The following is a 21036-nucleotide window of genomic DNA, read 5'->3' as shown; positions in this document are numbered from 1 at the left end:
CTACCTTCAGGAAAAAATTACTTTTTAAATAAATGACACTGAGTTTGATCCTTCCTAACTATATACTATTGTTAAAAGACACACAGTGTGCCCTTAAAAATTCTTCAGTCTTTCACAGATTTTATAATATTTCCAGTTAGATTTAAACTTTGAAGATAAGGAAGGGGTCATTCATCTTTTATTACGTTATCTCCATCCACAGCACCTCTTCAAACCAAACTCTGTATGGCTGAAGAAAACCAAAATCTGGTAAGCTACAGACATGAGCAATACTTTTCGTACTGGAAAAGAATTGAGAAATTAACTCATTACCTTTAACTTTAGAAGTGAGCAAAGAAACCCAAAGAGGTTAACTATAATTAGTTCCTAGATAAGAAGTTATCTGTATTTGCCATCTGCTTTGATGTTTGGCATCCTTATCCTATTATATATTAATTTTTAATATATAGTATCCTATTTTTTTAAAGCTAACATTTAAAATCTGAATCATCTTAAATAGAAAGGGAAATAAAATTTTATATACATCTAATAATGCCTGCTCTGGTCAGACATAGGTGAAAGAATTTCAGGCCTACAATAGAGAAATTTAGCAAAAGATAAAATACCACTTTCCTTTGCTGTTTGCAAATTGGATCCATAGTCATTTCTTCCCAGTTTTCCATTATTATTTCCTGAAGCAGAGTGAGTTACAGCAAATCACCCCTAGATAGGTGATTTGATTATCTTTAGCATGTGGAATCTGTTACTCTCATAATGCTTATCAGCTCTGGCACAAATTGAACACATTAATCACCCCAAAAAAGAACTCTGCAAGAAGGATAGGAACCAGTGAGTTTCACTGATAATGAGAAAATGGTTCTTTTTTTAAGGAACACATTGCTAATATTAAGTTGAAAGAAAAAGACAATTTTGGGGAAGAGAGTGATAACTATAACAATGGACAAGGAAAATGAATTTAAATGGATATTATGAGAACTGAGGGACTCAATCCTCAGGGCAAATCGTACTTTGGCAACTATTTATATTTGATTCTGATGAAAAGCATACCAGACTCCCTTTGGGCCTTTTTGGGGATGTAAAATTTGGAGAAGGGCTGAAAAGTCTGAGTTCGAAGATTAGCATCTTATCTTTTTCCAAATGAACATGGATTTATGCCTTCAAATGGTTAACACTTATCTCTATGCAGCTGGAAATACAGCACAAAAGGGAGCCTTTGAGTGTTTAAAGCAAACGTGGAACCAAAGCACTGCAGGAGAAAGGCAGGGCAGGGCAGCGAGGAGGGGGACGAGGGGGAGTTGCTATCAGTAACTCGCCCTTATCCCCGTGCCCAGCCTGCGAGGCTGAGCTAGACCCATCTATCACTGACGCACAGCGAGTCTCAGGCTTGTCCCTTTGACAACAACGTCCCTTTTGTTACCTTGCTATTATGCCTGGCAGCTTCTTGTCCATGAATTCCTGCATGCACTGGTGTTCCGTGGAATGGCTGAGAAACCTCCGGAAAGATTCAACATATCTCCCGTGGTCAGAAAACAAGCTCCTCATGGAAGATGCCATGTTTGGTTTTCTGAGAAAGACAGAGTGGGAAGCAAGGTTTAACTTCCCCTCCTTCTCTTCCCAGTTCCTTCATTCTTTCCCCACCCCCACCAGTTTCTATCCAAAAAAAAAAAAAAAAAAAAAAAACACGCTAGGCTTGTTTTGAATTTAACATGCACCAAAGGCTGGCGTGCAGAGCTCATTGCTGACTCAATGTTTGAACAGCACTTTGCACTGATACTTTAACCCCTACACGGTTGTTTTATAAGAAATAGAAGTACTAAAGCAAGGCTGTAAATACACTGCTAAAACTTTTCAAACTCCTGATGTTGAAAGGTCATAAAAACAGACTGTATTCAAATCACTTCCTGTTTTGTCAGCAGAGCCGCAAGTAAGTTCCAAGTGTGAAAGTGACTGTTCAAAGTGGCAAACGCAGGATGAAAAGGACAGCTACACAGCACTCTCAGAAATCTACAGCAGTGAAATCTTTGACGAAAGACTGTCATCTGCCTCTGGGCTTTCTACAGGATTGTTTTGGCCTTGACATCCCTCAGCACTTAAATTTTCAACTTATCTGCTGCATTTCTTCAAATGCTGATTTGTGGTAACTCAAATTATCTTAAGAGGAAGTCACCAAGGAGGAGCCCAAGAACTCGTAGCTAGAAGCTGTCAGAAGCTGCAGTTAGGGGATTGAGAGTGGTGAGAGAAGTCTTGGAGCAAGAATGCAGGACACCAGGGTAAAAGCCCAGTCCGTAGAATCCTTCCCTAAGCACTTTGAACACGACGAGGTCAAAGACACTTCGCTTGGCTGGTTGAGCCTTTGGAAACCCAGTGGTGTCACCCACCAGAAGACCCAAAGCTTCAGAGTACTCACACACAGTCTTTCTCCTGGGAAGTGGTCTTTAAGAAGGTATCTAATTCTTTATCTAATACTGAGTTTTTAATAATAGCATCCAACTCATGGAGGAGTTGTGAGGATCAAATGAGTTAACTCATTATAAGTCTCTTAGAAATATGTCTGCTTAAACCGTCCCCTTCTAATTGAGTTCCCAAACTGTCCTCTAAGCATTCAAAACACTCCCCAACTCCCTTTGTTTTTTGTTTGTTTGTTTGTTTTTTTTTTTTTGAGACGGAGTCTCGCTCTGTCGCCCAACCTGGAGTGCAATGGTGCGATCTCCGCTGACTGCAACCTCTGCCTCCTGGGCTGAAGTGATTCTCCTGTCTCAGCCTCCTGAATAACTGGGATTATAGGCGCCCGCCACCATGCCTGGCTAATTTTTATATTTTTAGTAGAGACGGGGTTTCACCATGTTGGCCAGGCTTTGAACTCTTGACCTCAAATGATCCACTCACCTTGGCCTCCCAAAGTGCTGGGATTACAGGCATGAGCCACCATGCCCAGCCCCCAATCCCCTCCCCCAACTCTCTTTTATAAGTATGTTTTGTTCTCACTATTCTTAGAGCCAGTGCTTTTACCCTAGGGGAAAATGGAACATCTGGATAGGCAGATTGCCGTGGATGACTCTGTCCTTAATGAACTGTGTGACTTTGGCTGAAATATAAGCTGCAGTTTGCTCATCAGTAGAAATGGGAACAACGAATTTTATCTCATAGGGTTGTAGTGAGAATAATATAACTAATGTTTAAAAAGTGCAAGCCAGTCCTTTCTGCAAAAATAATAATAATAATAATAATAAAATAACAAAAACCATCGTCACTTTATTCATGGAAGTTGAAATTTGAGTTTCATATCATTTTCACATGTCATGAAATGCTATCATTCTTTGAATTTAACCATTTAAAAACATAAAATTTATTGGTAGCTCATGGGCTGCACAAAACAGGTGGGTAGGGCTGGGTTCGGCCACAGGCCCTATTTGGTCAAGCCCTGATTTAGCTCCTCTGCCCTTCACTCATCCTTGGAAAAGGTCTTTGCTAGTTCTCTACTCACATCTCTATCCAGCCAGCCTTCCGTTTCCTCAGATTGACTCTGACAAACTTTTGCTTGTATTACCATCTTCCATTTTTCTCTTTAGAGCTCAACCCAAATCATTCATTCATTCATTCATGTGTACATCTCTCTGTTTTTGTTTCATTTTAACCCAAACCAAAAATGGCCAATAATGTATTCATCTATTGAATAAATGTTCAGTAAGAGTTGCTGTTGGCTATTCTGCTGAGGAATACTCCTGACATGACTTTCTCTTGGAAAACTGCTGCTAAGACCTCCCTTAACTGAAACTTGGTCTTCTGAGACTATCACCTCCCTTGTCTGCTGTCAGATATTCTCCAACAGAGCCTGCTCTTCATGTGGATCCCATTGAGGACTTCCTTTTTATTCCCACTGTTTCCACCCTACTTGAGATTTCTTTATTTTTCACTTATTGTGCTATTTAAAAAAAAAAAAAAAAAAAACAAAAACAAAAAAACTTGTAAGTTCAAGGGTACATGTGCAGATTTGTTGCATAGGTAAATATGTTTCATGGGGGCTTGTTTTACAGATTATTTCACCACCAGGTATTAAGCCTAGTACCCATTAGTTATTTTTCCTGATTCTCTCCCTCTTCCCACACTCCACCTCCAATAGGCCCAGTGTGTGTTTTTCCCATCTAATGTTTCCATATTTTCTCATTATTTAGCTCCCACTTATAAGTGAGAATATGCAGTATTTGGTTTTCTGTTCCTGCATTAGTTTGCTAAGGATAATGGCCTCCAGTTCCATCCATGTCCCCACAAAGGACATGATCTCATCCTTTTTTATGGCTGCTTAGTATTCCATGATATACATACATCACATTTTCTTTGTCCAGTCTGTCATTGATGAGCACTTAGGTTGATTCCATGTATTTGTTATTGCATATAGTGTTGCAATAAACATTCACATACATGTGTGTCTTTATAACAGAACAATTTATATTCCTTTGGGTATAATATACCCAGTAATGGGATTGCTGGGTTGAATGGGATTTCTGTCTTTAGGTCTTTGAAGAATCGCCACACTGTCTTCCACAATGGTTGAACTAATTTACACTCCCACCAACGGGGTATAAGTGTTTCCTTTTCTCAACAACTTTGCCAGCACCTGTTATTTTTTTACTTTTTCATAATAGCCACTGTGACCAGTGTGAGGTGGTATCTCATTGTAGTTTTTATTTGCATTTCTCTAATGATAAGTGATGTTGAACTTTTTGTTCATATGATTGTTGGCTGCATATGTGTCTTCTTTTGAAAAGTATCTATTCATGTCCTCTATCCACTTTTAATGTTTTTTTTTTCTTGTAAATTTACTTAAGTTCCTTATAGATGATGGATACTAGACCTTTGTCAGGTGCATAGTTTGCAAAAATTTTCTCCCATTCTATCAGTTGTTTATTCCTGTTCATAGTTTTCTTTTGCTGTAGAGACGATCCTTAGTGTAATTAGTTCTCATTTGTCAACTTTTGCTTTTGGTGTCTTCATCATGAAATCTTTGTCCATGTGTATGTCCTGCATGGTATTGCCTAGGTTGTCTTACAGGGTTTCTATAGTCTTGCGTTTTATATTTAAGTCTTTAATCCATCTTAAGTTAATTTTTATATATGGTATAATGAAGGGGTGCAGTTTCAACCTTCTGCATTTGGCTGGCCAGTTATCCTATACTGTGCTATTTTTTTAATTGGGTTTCCTGCTTTAGGAATCACACAGATCCTAACCAATTTTATTGCCACTGTCAACTTCATGATTTTTTTTTTTTAAGTTTGGATAAAGACAGTCTTTTCTTTCTCTCATAATATTTAGTCTCCCCACTGACCCCCAAGTCAAGTACAAGATCCACTCTGCAGTTCCCCCAATAATTATCCAGAATTGTGTCTCATTTTATCTCTAGTTTTGCGTTTATATCCCCTTCAAATTGTGCTGCTTCTCTGGATACGTTCCTATGCTTTTTTGCCTACAGCCTCTCTTCATAATAGTTCCTTCTGTAACATGCTGCTTCCTTTCTTACCACATCCATTGAAAAATTTTCTATTCTTCATATGCTACCACTTTCATATATCCTTCCATATTTCCCTCAAAATAATCAGCACTCATGCTCATAATTTCTGATATTCTTGCAAGCATTCATCCTTGTGTTACTGTTGTTTAATATATTTGCCTTAACTCCCCTGCTTGTCCCCATGTGACTTAGCTCATAAAGACAGGAACTGAGTCACAGCTACTTCCCCGATGTGTTGCCCAAAGTAGACTTTCAGTTCTTTTTTAAATAATTAAGAATGTGCTTGAACATTTACACTCTTGAGATGTTCTCTGCTATCAGATGTCCTCCATCCTTTTCATTATTGAGTAGCTCTATATGTTACCAATAACACCAGAATTCCATTCCTTGAACACTTACTATGTGCCAGAAATTGTATGGACCTTATAAAATTTAATGTAAATCCTACATTTACTTGGAGTATATCCAAGGATTTACTCTTTGTAGTACCTCCATCAACTTCCCCCTATTACAAATGAGAAAACCTAGTTTCTGAGAGATTAAGCTACCTAACCAAAAACTGCAGGACTGGTGTTGAATTGTAGGTCTGTCAAATCCCAGGACTAGCGCTCTCACAAAAATCTTTGTATTCAGCCAAAACCTGCTACCCTGTAATTCTTAGATAGTACTCCTATTTCTGGTTGCTTAAACTAAACAGAAGTAATCCAGTTCTGTCTCCATATAACAACCATTAAAAAACTTGAAATCAACCATCAGGACAACCTTACTCCCCAAGGTGTCTCTTTCATAGCTCCTAATTATTTCTTCTGCAATATAGCGTTATATAATTTGTTACTCTAGCCCCTCCTTTGGAAATACTCTAGTTTGTCTGGGTTTCTTTAAAAGGTGATGTTTGAAAATAAACACAATATACCCAAAGCTACCTAAAAAGTGGAGATTTATTTTCCAGGCTTACACTAGTGTTTCCCAAAGTTCCACCCAACTCAACTTCTTTCAGATTTTACTCTGCAAAAAAAAAGGGTTCCACAGTCAAATAATTTAAAAAGTGCTGAACTGAGTAGCTTCCTCTGGGTATTTATAATGCACATTAGTATATTAAAGATTCATAAAACCTTTGTCACATGTCCTCTTCAGATGCAAATATATCATGGCTACGACATTTCTCTGATTAGTCTTGCAGTCCCTCAAAAGACAAAAAAAAAAAAGAGGAAATCTTGTTGCTTTCAGCATGATTTGTGTTTGATTAAGTGCTGGTTTCAGCAATCACAACTTCCTTTTAAAATTGCATATAGAATATCTGTTTCATAATCCATACTGCATCTGGAATTTCCTTCTAGCTGGCTGGTTAGAATTACCGAATCTTGAAAATCTTTTTTTCCCTTTTTTTTTTTTTTTTTGGAAAATTGAAGCAACAATCTAGCACATCTATCATTTGCCATGACTTTTCAAAAGTTACCAGCAGTGACATCAGTATTGCTTTTATAAGTTCTTTCAGCACACTGAAATGTAATTTTTTTAGACTTTAAATTATTGCCTAATTTAAAATTCTTATTTATTTTCTTACCTATTTTGGGCATCCATCCCCTATTACATATCAATTATTAAGCTGTTACTGTGTCAAAGTGCCTTATATACTTCTAACACTCTGGGGGATGGAACTATTGATACCATCAAGTGAGACTCAGAGCAGATAAATAGTATAAGACCGCATAACTCCTAAGAGAAGAGCCTGGGTTCAAATTAATGTTTGATTCCAAGGCTCATTTAAAAAAATTATGCCATATTACCTCTCACCTTTCTGTGTCTTTCCAACATGAAGATTATTTTCCATGTTACAGAAGATAGGAGCAAAGAAAAAGTGGAATAATTCTGTGTTCTTTCTATCACCTTTTAATAGAACACCATCTTTGCTAGGTCAAAAAACAAAGGCTTTCCCTTGTTCATTCTTCTTCCTCTGTATGTGGTACACCAAAAAATAAACAAATGAACAAAAGAGAAGAAAAAACAATAGCAAAGTCTTCAGGACCCATTTTTCTTTTGCACAGCATTGTTCAATATTTCTGTTCATCCTGGTCTTTAGTCTTCCGAACACCATACTCATTGGTCTAGCTTCTTATTCTTATGTCCGATCATCTAAATAGCACAATACATAGTAGGTATATGTTAACAGCAATATTGCTAAAATATGTTAGTCAAATAGGTCAAAGAATCCCATTTTCTTTTCACTTGACAAGAATGGAGGAAGACAGTATTTTATACAAATTGATTGATTTACTTGATCTGCTAGCTTATTTGAAATTTATCAGGAAGATTGATCCAACTGTGGTCTCAAAAGGAGGATTGGAATTATAGCACATAAAATTTTAGAGCTTGATTAGACTGGGAACTTCAGTCAAAATATATAGGCATCAGGAATCTTACATTCCGCAGGAGACTTAGGTAAGTTTCTCATAAACATGGAAATAAGAAGCAAAAAATTTGAATGCTATACAAGCCTTGCCTCTTACTAGGTAAATCTGCTCTAAACTTTTTTTTCCATATATAAAAAAAATGTGGAAAGATGAGAGGTGAGATGATCTTTAAGCTTTCTTGAAGTTTTCGTTAAATGCCTTCCATCTTTTAAAAAGATAAGTTTTTGTGGCTTGTGAAACTAAAAGTAGTTGTATATATATTCATAGCTAGTAGAGCCACTGTATCTAAAGATTGTCAATAAATCATAAATGATAACCTAAAGATGGTCTCTGGGTAAGAAGCCCCTTCACTTTATGGTATTAGGCAAATTTACCAATGTGAGTTGCTTAAGGTCACACAGTTGGTAATAATGCCATATATCTTGTTACTATTAATGACTTAGTTGTTTCAATTACACTTTATTAATGTGGAGTTTATGATAGTTTTGTTTTAATTAACTTAAAACAAGAAAGGCCCAAAATACCCAATCAGGGACAAACCAAACTGTCTTATGATGCAGATGAAATACTTGGATGATAATTAATTGAGAAGGAAGAGAGAAGATGGACAGAAAAATCCTGTTAAAAGACATAAAGAGTAATCAGTGAAATTCTAGAGATATAAAGCTTATATGAAATATTTAGGATGTGAACAAAGAATAAGGCACAACAAAAAAGAGTCTGTGAACTAACTTTCCATTTAATAATAAAAAAAATTTTTAAGTCACCTTGAAAGTACTAGATCTCCTCTCAAAGGTAAAGGTCAGTAAGTATTTAGAACCTGAAAAATTAGCAAGAACTGGACAGCTATCAAAACAAAAAAACAAACAAAACTACAATAATACAATTTGTGAAATGAGATTTTGCCTCACTGCCCTTATAGAGGGATTGTGGTAAGCAAACTTCTCTGGCATCTGGTGAAGAAGTACGTGCTCAATATACCAAAAAATATAGTCTATGAAACCTCAGCACTAGAACATTCTCCTGGGCTAGAACATTCTTATCTGAGATGCCTTGTAATATGATTTGGCTGAGTCCCCACCCAAATCTCATCTTTGATTATAACTCCCGTACTATCCACATGTCATGGGAGGAGCCCAGTGGGAGGTGACTGAATTATAGGGGCAGGTCTTTCCCATGATCTTATCATGATAGTGAATGGATCTCTCTAGATCTGATGGTTTTAAAAATGGGAGTTGCCCTGCACAAGTTCTCTCTCTGCCTGCTGTCATCCACGTAAGATGTGATTTGTTCCTCTTTGCCTTCTGCCATGATGGTGAGGCCTCCCCAGCCACGTGGAACCATGAGTCCAACTAAACCTCTTTCTTTTGTAAATTTCCCAGTCTTGGGTATGTCTTTATCAGCAGCATGAAAACGGATTAATACACCTTGCTTGGGCATGATCTGAGAACATATGCCAGTGGGGCCCAAAGACTACTTTTTAAAACTTTTAAGCATAATTTTCATATGATAAACTATACAAATCTCAAGGATACAGGTGGAGGAAATTTCATATATGTATATATCCATATAACCATTGCCTAGATCAAGTCTCCTTTCTATAATATTTACATTTCTAGTCTCCTAGAGGATTAGCTCATGTCTGCAATCAACAATACTCTCTCCACCCTGAGACAAACACCATTTGGACTTTAACTTTCCCAGATACGTTTTGCTTGTCTTGACCATCATATGAAAGGGTCATACAGAGTACTATGCATACTCTAGTCTTTTGTGTCTGCCTTCTTTAGCTCTACATAATATGTTTGAAATACACCCACATTTTGTGCATCGGCAGTTCATTCGTGTCAATACACATTCCATTATATAAATATTCCATAATTTTTAAAACCATTTTCTTTTACTTAATTGGGCATTTGCACTCTTTCTTCCAGTTTGGGCTATTAGGAGCAATGCTGGCAGAAACATTTCTGCACCTGTCTTTTGTGGATATATGCACTCATTTCTATTATCATGAGTGAAATTGCTGTGTCATAGGACATTTTTTGTATTGCCAGTCACATTTGCTTTACCCTTCTGGGAGTATGTAGCAGTGTCTATATTTTAGTCAACAAATACTGACTGCCTTTTAGATCTTTAACCACTCGTATGGTGGAGCTGATTGTTAGAATTTCAGGAACTTTGTGAGCTGGTTGATATCACATGAGTAGCTAGAAATGAGCCATGGTGGGAGTATTTATGTAACTGAACACAGGTCTGGATGCTCACTGCTTGCAGAGTCCAAGTAACAGGAGCAATGTCTGGTAGAAAGAAATAGAGACTTTGTTAACCAATACGAGTAAAGTGGAAGTGGCCAGATTCCCATATAAAGCAACCACTTTGATTTTTTGTGGGAAGGCAGGAATTTAAAGAAGGAAAACTTACTAAGGAAGGCAGGCAAGAATTGGCCTGAGTACAGTGTCTGTGTGTCTTGTTCTGGTGGCTATCTTGAGTCCTGGTCCACCTTGATCTCTGGCAGATGTGTTCTCAACAATGGCCAGTTGTTAACTAGCGGCCTTGACATATCTCTAGAATTTTGCAACTGGGTCTTCAGACTTGGTCTGTCTATCTCATGATTAACCCCTGAGACTTCTAAGAAGGCACATACTTGGATACTAGCATCCAGTTTAGATAAATGTGAAGGGAGTATATGGTGAGAAAAAAAGGGACATGAAGTATATTTTAAGACTAAGGAAAAAGGCTTCTGCAGTTTGCTGCAAGGTTATATCTTAAAACCCAAGAGAAAGGAAAAAAAAAAGTTTAAAATGCATTTTGAAGTTAAGCTGCCCAGTTACATTTACACCATGAAGACTGGAAAACTCTATGAATCAGGTCTTTAAAAAAAAATCTCCTTGGAGAGCAGATTGTTAAACAATTAGCAGTGTACTATTGTTTTTAGCCCTGTGATTATTTGCAAAGTGGCTTTGGAGAACTTGAACCTTCTTTTAAACTGGCTGAGTTGTGGTAATACCATACAGGCTACCTTTCTCCTGTCTCTAGCATGAACTTCCTGAAGTGTGTGGCTAATGACTATATGTGGGAACCACCGGAAGGGGTGGTGCCATCTTCCAGCATCTCTTAATTAATTGGTTGTACCCTTGCTATGATCTAGAGACAGAGATATCATTGTTCCTATGTCTACCAGTTACTAGTATGGCATTGGGCAGGTTATTAATGTTCCCTGAGCTTTATTTTCTTACATGTGAAATAGAGATAATAATTCCTACCTCATAAAAATTTGCGAGGATTAAAAGAAATAATGTGTATCAAGTTTTCAACCTAATGCCTGGCATATAATAAACTCTCTGGTGTGAGGTTGACTTCTTTAACTTTCAGTTCCTTCATTTATGGGATGAACACAGTAATGCTGTATTAGTCAGATTTCAATACAAATGGCAAAATCTCTGTCCAGGGTTCCAGAGATAATTTTTAATACGGGTAGCTCATGATAAAGGTGTTGGAACTGAAAAGCAAACAAGGAAGGTGAGCAAGCCCTCAGGACAGCATGCCCTTGCCTCCTGTACCACCTGTAGGAGCAGGTGTTATCTGGAGCTCAAGCTGCCTAGTGGGAGGTAGAACAATGGAGGGGATACAAGCACTCTTGAGGATGCTGCCTGAAACACCAGGACATGGGCAGAAGTACTCAGTGTCTCCTCTTCCTGACCCCTCATCTCTACCAATTTTTCCACTTTCCTAAAACTAGCTGTAAACCAATTGGCAAAAAAGCATGAGTGATATAACTTGCAGGTTTCAACTTTTTGAAGTACTTAGTAGAGGATGGAAAGGACCAGAATGGTATCTAGCATCAAACAGGCAATAACCAGAACAAGTGACTACTATAGTAAATTAATTTGTTGTGAGAGTGGAAAAAGAAAAAGGAAAAAAAAAAGCATAAAGCAAAATACCAAGACTATATTAAGTACTCACTGAATGCCAGATAAAATAGTGAAAACAAAAGGTGGCTATTATGATAGCTACAGGTCAATGAGGACTAGTACTCATGAACTCTTTAAGAAGACTGCCTTTGTTTGATGAGGGTATTTGACCGAAAACTATTTCTTGGGAATCTATCAGGGTTTTGGGAAACTCATCAGTGGGCACCCGATAATGGGAGGTCATTAGGAGTCCCATGATGATGGGATTCCTTTTCAGATCTGAGAATTTCAGAGCTGTCTGTCCCTTTCTCCTCCTGCGCTCCCAGGGGATCAGGAGATAGATTAACGGGCGACTCCCACTCCTGTTTCTCCATGTTACTCTGCTTACGGACTCCCTGTGTGACTTTGAGCAAGCACTTAATTCAGTTGTCTTGAATTTCTTCAATTGTAGGGAACTAGATGCCATCATTCACTTCCAGTTCTAAAATTCCAAGATTACTTGAGTTTACACCTGTTAATCAGAGACACGGCTCATATTTCAGGCTGGAATTATGGATGTCATTTATAAGACATTTGGCACTCGATATATCTCATTCTCTGACTCTTTGGTGCCCCTCCTTCCCTAATACAAATTCAAAGCTACTTTGCATTTCTAAGCATAGATTATACTATTGTGATGCACTAACAATTTGGAAAACATAAGGGGATCAAAGTAATTACCCATATGTTCTCAGGCAGTAGAAAATAATTAAAGTCTGTTTATCAACATGGCTAAAAACAAAAGGCATATGTATTCAATGTTTATTTTATTATTTCCTACTTAGGACTCTAAGAGCTGTTGTTGTTACTGTTGTTGCCTTTAGAGACAGGGTCTCCAGGCTGGAGTACAGTGGCACAGTCCTCACACACTGCAGCCTTGAACTCCTGGGCTCAAGCAATCCCCTTGCCTAAGCCTCTTAAGTAGCTAGGACTACAGGCACAAGCCACTATGCCTGGCTTTTTTTTTTTTTTTTTTTTTTTTTTTGTAGAGTTGGGAAGTCTCACTGTGTTGCCCAGTCTGGTCTTGAACTCCTGGCCTCAAGCAATCCTGCTGCATTGGCCTCCCAAAGCAGTTGTTTTTAAATGTAATCAATGCCAAAAAAGTAGTAGCTCTTCTACCAGGATGCATGGGGTGTCAGTCTCTTCAAGTAGCTCAAAGATCATCTCTGGCAAAATACGTTTCAGAGTTATCAATTTGGCACATATTTTGTGCCGTCGAGTGAAATTTGCAGTTAATAAACACAAATTTATGGTTAAAAACAGAGGCGTAATGTTCCCAAAAGTGTATTTAAAGTCTTTCTGCTCTACTACTCCAAATTAATACTTCCACTGGTGCAGTTCTAGCAGTAGTGAAACGCAGATTGGGTCAGAGATGGTGAGAGTTTATGGAGATTAACTCAATAATTTTTGAAAATTTGCTTTTCGATAATTCTGAATTGATTTGTGGATTATCTTGTCTCCAAAACTCCATACTACTAAAACAAAAAAAAACAAAAACAAAAAAAAGGAAGAAAAGACAATTGTTTAAAGTACAGTGATTTTTGTCTCTCACAAATGTATGCTCTGTTTTATATTGTGTTTCTAGTTATGGTGCCTAATGAAATTAGTTGAAATGTTGGCAGGCCAGGTCTCACTAACACAGGCCTCCATAGCAACTGTTTCAGTACTGGCTGAGTGGTTAAGTTAAATATTAAAAGCCGGTACCCTTACATAACTGCTGGAATGTAACAAACACCCACCAGGAGTTTTGCTTAGGCCTTTCCTGGGCCTTGAAACATGACAAAATAACAAAGGAACTCTTAACAGAATCTACTTAGGATTAAACAAGTTTTACTGTGGGTCTGAAGCAACTCCCCAGGCCTCCACAAACAAGTTTATTGGAGGTCTGTGGGAACTCCGGGAACCTACATGATTTAGCAGGAGACAAGATAAGGGTAATCACACCAGTACCTGAACTCATTTACATAAAGTAAATTTACCGAGGCTCCAGAGAAAGGTTTTTAGGACTCAGGCCTTAGGTACAGATTAAAAGAAGGTAATCACTTACATCATTAGATGAATGCACACTTACATGTAGACATACAGCTCAGAAGGTATATAAGCTTTGGAAAACTTTGTCATTTTGAGTTGGTCTGGTGATCCAGGCCTTCTCCCTGTAACTGGTTACGGAAATAAAAACTCTTTTTATTTTCTCCCCAATTCATCTGCATCTTGTTATTGGTCCGCAAGAAATAGCTGCCCTACCCTGAGTTTGGACCAGGAACAAAATGTCAAAGTTGATTACAACTTTTCACAGTACATATTTGGTCTTTTACTAGTCAGATAAACAGTGAAAAGCTCATGTTTTTCATAATATTGCTGCTAGAATCATTTTTCTAAGTTTCATTTTTATCACCATTTTATCTCTAGTCAGGATAGGAAATTAATGCATATTGGAATTTAATTTGTTTGGGGAATTCATTCATTTCATTTAATTTGTTTTAAAATACTAACTGCAATCGGTATTGAAAGGAGATATAGCTCAAACTTCTTAATAGCCATATGCAGGGAGACTTCCATAGTGAAAATGTGAGCCGAAAGTAGATATTGATGATATTCAAGAAAATAATTTCAGTAAATTTCAAATGAGCCAAAATCATGTATGAAAATTCAACTTGGAATTAGAATTCAAAGCAAGATCTCCATGAATACAGGGTGTTGCACCTGCTGCTAGGTGGCAGACAGAGGGAAGAATAAATGAGCTCCAGCTTTTGAGAAATTTAATTAAAAATTATATCAAACCTGGGATTCTCCTGAAAGAATTTGTTCTTACTTTAATAAAAGTTGTTTCTCATGGAGAAGCAATTTTAATTTTTGACCAGGGTTGCAATTCTGTGCTGAAAATGACCTTTCTATGAGATCTTGTTCATTTTTGCAAACACAATATATCCTCCCTGCCCTCAGGACCTTCCTTTAGCACCCAGACAGGACAGCATTTGCCAAAATAATGATAGGAATGCTCTGAAGACAATAGCTCTTCTCTAAATTTTATTACTATAAGTACAGTACGGCAAAAATCCAGACCACAGGCAATACTGAGGTAAGAGGCAAATCACATCTGCTGCTCAGATAAAACATTTTCGTTTCCAATTTTTAAATTCCGAGAGAGAACCAGAGCAGATCAGTGGCTTTCCAGGGTTAAAGGCTGTGGGAGGGTGAGCTACAAAAGAACAGCAAGAGGGAGTCTGTATGGAGAGATGGCACCATTCTACATTCTGAACATGATTGTGGTGAGGGACTAATTGGCTAAGTTGGCTGGACTTCCTGGGTCAATAGGGACCTCCCTAAGGGGACTTTCCTCTAAGCCAAAATGAGTCATAGCTGCCAGCTAAGGGATTGAAACTTCAAACCAATCAAAGAAGACTTTCCCCTAAGCCAAAATGAGTCACAGCTGCAAGCTAGGGGATTGAAACTTCAACCAATCATATAGGGAGTTTAAGCTCTGGGATGCAGCCTGATGTTTTTAACCAATCAGGCCCGCCAATCCACAAGTGGATAGAAAATAAGCTAATTCTATAGGACAAAAAAAGGAAAAAAGGAGGGGTCCTAAGGGATATAAGCATAAGACACCCAACCCAGAAAGGGCTAGCCTTCCAGGGAACACATGGAAACTGCTTTCGCTTTCGTTTTACCTTCGTTTTCACTTTGATAAATCTTGCCTCCCTGCATACTCTTTGGATCCGCTTGTTTCTCTCATGGAGCTATAACATTCGCTGCTGCAGTCGGCTTCATCCCTTGAAGCCGGTGAGACCACGAACCCTTGGATCTAGAAAAGACCTTCAATCGGGAGAAGACTTCTCGTCTCAGTGGCATTTGTCAAAACTCCTAGAACTGTACACCAAAAAGGATTTTACTGTATGTAAATTTTAAAAAATAAACAAATTAACATTGTCAACTTGGAAACTTTGAAAAAGTGTGTCAGTTTTGCTTTAGGTTAGACAGGCTCATCAGGAGGCTTGATGTTTAACCTGTCCCCTCCACCTCCCTAATTCCTTCTTCCCACCTCTCCTCAGTTTCTCACTTCCTTAAATTTTTCTAGGATTTCCTCACTTCTCTTCCTTTGCACACACACCAAAACAAACAAACAAACAAACAAACAAACAAAACAAACAGAAAAACACCAACTTTGAGAGCCAAGGCCTCAGATTAATCATGGTGATTAAAGAATTCACACCTGAGAAGGAATGTTCCAAAAGTCAGGAAAATGTGCTGATGGAAAAGGATCATAGGGAAAGTGTGTGTGGGTGGGAGAGGGGCATGCTTTCACTCTTTTATTTTTATTTTTCTTTTATTTTATTTTATTATTTTTTTATTTTCCCTGTGAGTATAAACAGAGGAAAGAAGAGGAGGATATTATAATAATCATACTTATATTTGTAAACCGTGTTATAGTTTATAGTCATCTTCAATTAACTTCTTTAATACTCCATCAACCTGCATTGCCCGCATTTTCCAGATGAAAAGACCATGGCCCAGAACAGTGAATTGCCAATGGTCGCGGGACTAGGATGTGAAAGTTTGGCTTGAGGTATGAATTATGCTTTTCACCATGTGTAACCTCTGAGCTAAGAGTTTCTGAAAGAAATGTGTAGGTGGCAGTGTCGAACTTCCAAGTAACAGGAGGCATTAAGAAAGGCATCAAGAGATACTATCTTACTCCTGCACAGACGTTAGTGTGGAAGTGGTGAAAAACGAACGCTAATACACTGCTGGTGGGAATGTAATTTAGTACAACCTCTATGGAAAACAGTGTGGAGATTTCTTAAAGAACTAAAAGTAGCCATACCATGTGATCCAGCAATCCCACTACTGAGCATCTACTCAAAGGAAAAGAAGTCATTATAGCAAAAAGACACCTGCACACATACGTTTTTTAAGCACAATTCACAATTGCAAAGTTATGGAACCAACCTAGGTGCCTATCTCCCAACGATTGGTAAAGAAAATGTGGTATATATACACTGTGGAATACTACTCAGCCATAAAAAAAAAAAAAGTAATGTCCTGCAGCAACTTGGATGGAGCTGGAGGTCATTATCCTAAGTGAAGTAACTAAGGAATGGAAAACCAAATACTACATGTTCTCACTTATAAGTGGGAGCTGAGCTATAGGTACACAAAGGCATGACATTGGAGACTCAGAAGTAGGAGGGTCGGTGGGGGGTAAGAGATTAAAAAACTACATACTGCGTACAGTGCACACTACTCAGGCGACAGGCACACTACAATCTCAGACTTCACCACTATACAATTCATCCATGTAACCAAAGCCCTCTTGTATCCCAAAAGCTATTGAAATTTTAAAAACATTTAAAAAATAAAGACATCAAGAAATTTTAGGCCGGGTGCAGTGGCTCATGCCTGTAATCTCAACAGTTTGGGAGGCCAAGTTGTAATCTCAACAGTTTGGGAGGCCGAGGCAGGTGGATCACTTGTGGTCAGGAGTTGAAGACCAGCCTGGCCAATATGGTGAAACCGCATCTCTCCTGAAAATACAAAAATTAGCTGGGTGTGGTGGCATGCACCTGTAATCCCAGCTACTTGTGAGGCGGAGGCAGGAGAATCGCTTGAACCCAGGAGGTGGAGGTTGCAGCAAGCCAAGATCGCTCCACTGCACTCCAGCCCCGGCAACAGAGCAAGACTGTCAAAAAAAAAAAAAAAAAAAAAAAAAAAAAATGGCCTGTTCCTCTTGGGAAATGATAAGAAGTTATAGATGATGGAATGTTGACTGTGAGAGGAAACGTTCATTCTCAGAATCAAAGTCAATAGCCACTGGGTATCTATGTCACTATGTTGCTTCAGAAAAATACAATTTTTAAAGTTATTCCTTGAAATATTTCAGGCTGCTCATTTTTCCTATCTTTCTCATAGTGACTCTGCCTACCTATTACTTCCTCTTTTCTTAGCTACTGTGCTTACCATGTCTTCTATTACTCAGTAACTCAGGGGAGAGATATGAATGGGCTCAAAGCACCAAAGCCCAATAGAGAACAAGACATGAAGCAGAGGTCTCCTCACCACACCTATTCCAGGTGCTGTTTCAGGCTTCTGTTCGGCAAGCAGCTACTAGGTCCACTTCTCCAGGTCGACCCCTGATGCTGAGAGTGAAACAAAATCATTCAGAGGATTCAATAAATGCCTTCTCTGCCTAGGTGGGCTAACGTCTGTTTCTATTGCTTATAAAGGGGGATCCTGAATACCACAAGTGTTTTTAAACAATTTTTTTCTGACCGTATTTCTTGGTACCTTTCCATTCTGCAGGTCTCTCAGGAGCCATGTGGAGAGGGTAGCGTTAACCCAAGCCAGCAGCTTCCTGGGTTCTCCTTCAACCAGAGCAGATCAACTTAGTTTTCTTATGAAAAAGAATTTCTGCTACACACACAAAAAAAAAAAAAAAAAAAAGGTCTGGAAACTACACGTGGATGACAGGAAAGAAGTTCTTTTATCTTTCTTGAATTTTTCTAGACTTTCTCTGGATACCAACACAGAGCCTTTCAGACCCAAGTCCTCCAGGTTCCCATGGAAGATCTAGTAGTAAAGAGTCCAAGCAGCTGCCTGCTATCTCCTCAGCAGCCAGAGCTGGTCCTGCTTCTCTTTGTTACCTGGGGCCTGGAGACTGGGGCTGATTTCTGCCACTTCTTAGCCGTCTCATCTTGGACAAATACCTTACTTCTACTGAACTTAAATTCTTCTCTCTGTAAAATAGAACATGAATAATACTATTCTGTCAACCTCATATGATACCTGTGAGGCTCAAATGATCTAATAAGTATCACCTTATGCATTTATAAATTATTCTATACATACAAGATGAAACTATTATAACTATTACAGTCAGCATAAAATCTTAAATCAGTTGGTGAGCTTTTTTCTGGATGTGAATGAATTAAGCTAGTCTATTCTATGTAAAAACAGTTAGCTCTTTTCATAGGAGGATGCATTGACTTATACCACAGCTCTGTGGTTAAATCTGATATGACACTGACGTTTTATTTTGTTTTGTTTTATTTTCTTAGACACGGGATCTTTCAGTGTTGCCCAGGCTAGTCTTGAACTCCTCGCCTCCCACTATCCCTCCACCTCAGCCTCCCAAAGCAATGGGATTACAGGCATGAGCCACTGTACCCTGCTGAAATTTTATAACGTGTAATCTTTAAACCTCAAGGGCCTATAGGCTTTGTCAGAAAAAAAAAAAAAAAAAAAAAAAATTTTGACAGTGGCCACGATGGTTGCAGCCAGGCACATGGGTAATAAATCCTAGGCCTATAAAGTAAATTTGACCTCTTACCTGTGTAACTGGAGTTTGTTCAGTATTTCACTGACAGGTACAGGTTATAAACATGTGTATCGGAGGTAGAACAAAGACAAAATGGAATCAGTCACCCTGTACCAGATCCTCAGATGACTAACCTTAGTCTCCACCTGCTCAACTGCATGTACATCTCATATATATATATCTTCTTCTATGGATAGTGTTGTAGTAGGACGAGCCACGGACAAAACCTCTCAGACACTGAGATAGTGAAGGGAGCGGCTTTAATCAGCTGGGAGCATCATCAGCAGGCTAGCATGTGAAAATCCGAGCTCATCAGGCGCTCAACTTCTGTCCCTTTTAAGGGCTCACAACTCTAAGGGGGTCCACGTGAGAGGGTCGTGATTGATTGAGCAAGCCAGGGGGTACGTGACAGGGACCGTAAGCACTGGTGGTCAGAGTGAAACAGAACAGATCAGGAGATTTCACAATGTCCTTCCATACAATGTCTGGAATCTATAGATAACATGAGTTGCTAGGTCAGGGGTCAAATTTTAACTACCAGGCTTAGGTCAGGCAGGCCCAGGCCTGGTTTCAGGTCTGGTTCCTTGGTTTCGGGTCTGGTTCCTAGGCACCGGGCTACCTGCCTTTAGTTCTGCTTCTCTTTCCTTTTCTGAGTATAAAACAATATGAGAGGGTCTCTCTCTTCCCTCAGTGTCACTGAACACCAGTCAGAATCATAGGAATGTAACTGCTGCTTCTTGGCCCTGCTTCTCCCACCTTCTGTACCACCTGCATCCTTCTATTAGGAAATTATGTACTGTGCCTCATGGAACCTACTTTGGAGACTCATTCTCAGTCTGCACTGAGTCTGTGTTTCCAGGCTTAAGACCTCAAACGTGGCTCAAAATAAACCTAACCATAATTTTCTAAGTTTTAGTGCCTGTTATTTCACTTTTCAGTTGACAGCTTTAAACGACTTACTGGTGACAAAAGATATAAGGGCCAAAACCCTTATATTTTCATTTGTATACATGTGTATATTTATAATTATATATAAATATCAATTATATGCCATTTCAATGATTGGTATTTTAAATACATATTTTGATAGATTTGAATAATATTTATATATTTTTTATGTGTAGTGATTATTTTACTAATTTGTACATTTATAATTTCTATGAATTTTATTAAGTACTTTCAACGTACAACACTATGTGATTCTATGCTTATTTTATGTAAAGGTGGATTGGTCTAGGTTTTATGAGTTTTGGTTATTAGCCTGAAGAGCTTGAAAACTACTTAACTACAAAGTAATTGTTAACAACTTCACAGCAACTTCACAAGAACAAAGTAGTTGCTGAGAAGCCATTGCAAGTATTTGAGAAAATTCATGTGATGAAAAACAATGTGTTAGTAAGAAGCAGAGTAATTGGATTAAAAAATAAGTAATTAGAAAGGTAAAAAATACATGAACTTGAGAAACTGAAAGAATGGCTTTGCCCTAGAAAAGTAGGATCCAGCTGGAGACACTCAATGAAATTTTAGAACATGAAAAACTTTTCCAGTATAGACAGAATGAAAAGAGGAAGGAGTACAGAATATTCTTGTGCTGTAACTTGTACCCACTTTTAACGACCACTGCCACCTGGTGGCTTGTGACCCTGTTTCCACTGAAGAGAAAACCCTGTTTATCTTGATTTTGCAGACCTAACCGGGGATAAAACAGGATAAAAAGAACACTGGCCTGGAACACCAGGGATCTAAGTTTCTGGAGCACAGGGTTAAAGACCATAATACATCTTGTCCATCTAGATCCATTAACTAAAAATACCTATACTTTAATGATTTCTTATGAAATTTGCAGCCAAA

General features: G+C 38.3%; 1 protein-coding gene and 1 long non-coding RNA gene across 4 annotated transcripts in view; one reads left to right on the top strand and one right to left on the bottom strand.

Moving 5' to 3' along the window:
- Positions 1-21036, bottom strand: part of HNMT (histamine N-methyltransferase) — a 1236603-nt gene that overhangs the window by 50107 nt on the left and 1165460 nt on the right. The window contains exon 2 of one of the 2 annotated variants that reach the window (XM_050751002.1): positions 1418-1622. In XM_050751002.1, the coding sequence (XP_050606959.1) occupies positions 1418-1554 (137 nt within the window). In that variant the 5' untranslated portion in view covers positions 1555-1622. Of the gene's footprint in view, positions 1-1417; positions 1659-21036 lie in introns of those variants that run through there. The other variant, XM_050751003.1, reaches the window with a different exon arrangement.
- Positions 1664-21036, top strand: part of LOC126932263 (uncharacterized) — a 67411-nt gene continuing 48038 nt past the window's right edge. For both annotated transcript variants that reach the window (XR_007718151.1, XR_007718150.1), the window contains exon 1: positions 1664-2443. This is a non-coding gene — a long non-coding RNA (uncharacterized LOC126932263). The remainder of the gene's footprint in view (positions 2444-21036) is intronic.

The sequence above is a fragment of the Macaca thibetana genome, chromosome 12 (genome assembly GCF_024542745.1).
Source record: "Macaca thibetana thibetana isolate TM-01 chromosome 12, ASM2454274v1, whole genome shotgun sequence".
Lineage (NCBI taxonomy): Eukaryota > Metazoa > Chordata > Mammalia > Primates > Cercopithecidae > Macaca > Macaca thibetana.
Note: the sequence above shows the minus strand (reverse complement) of the source record. Positions and strands in the feature narration are given on the sequence as shown.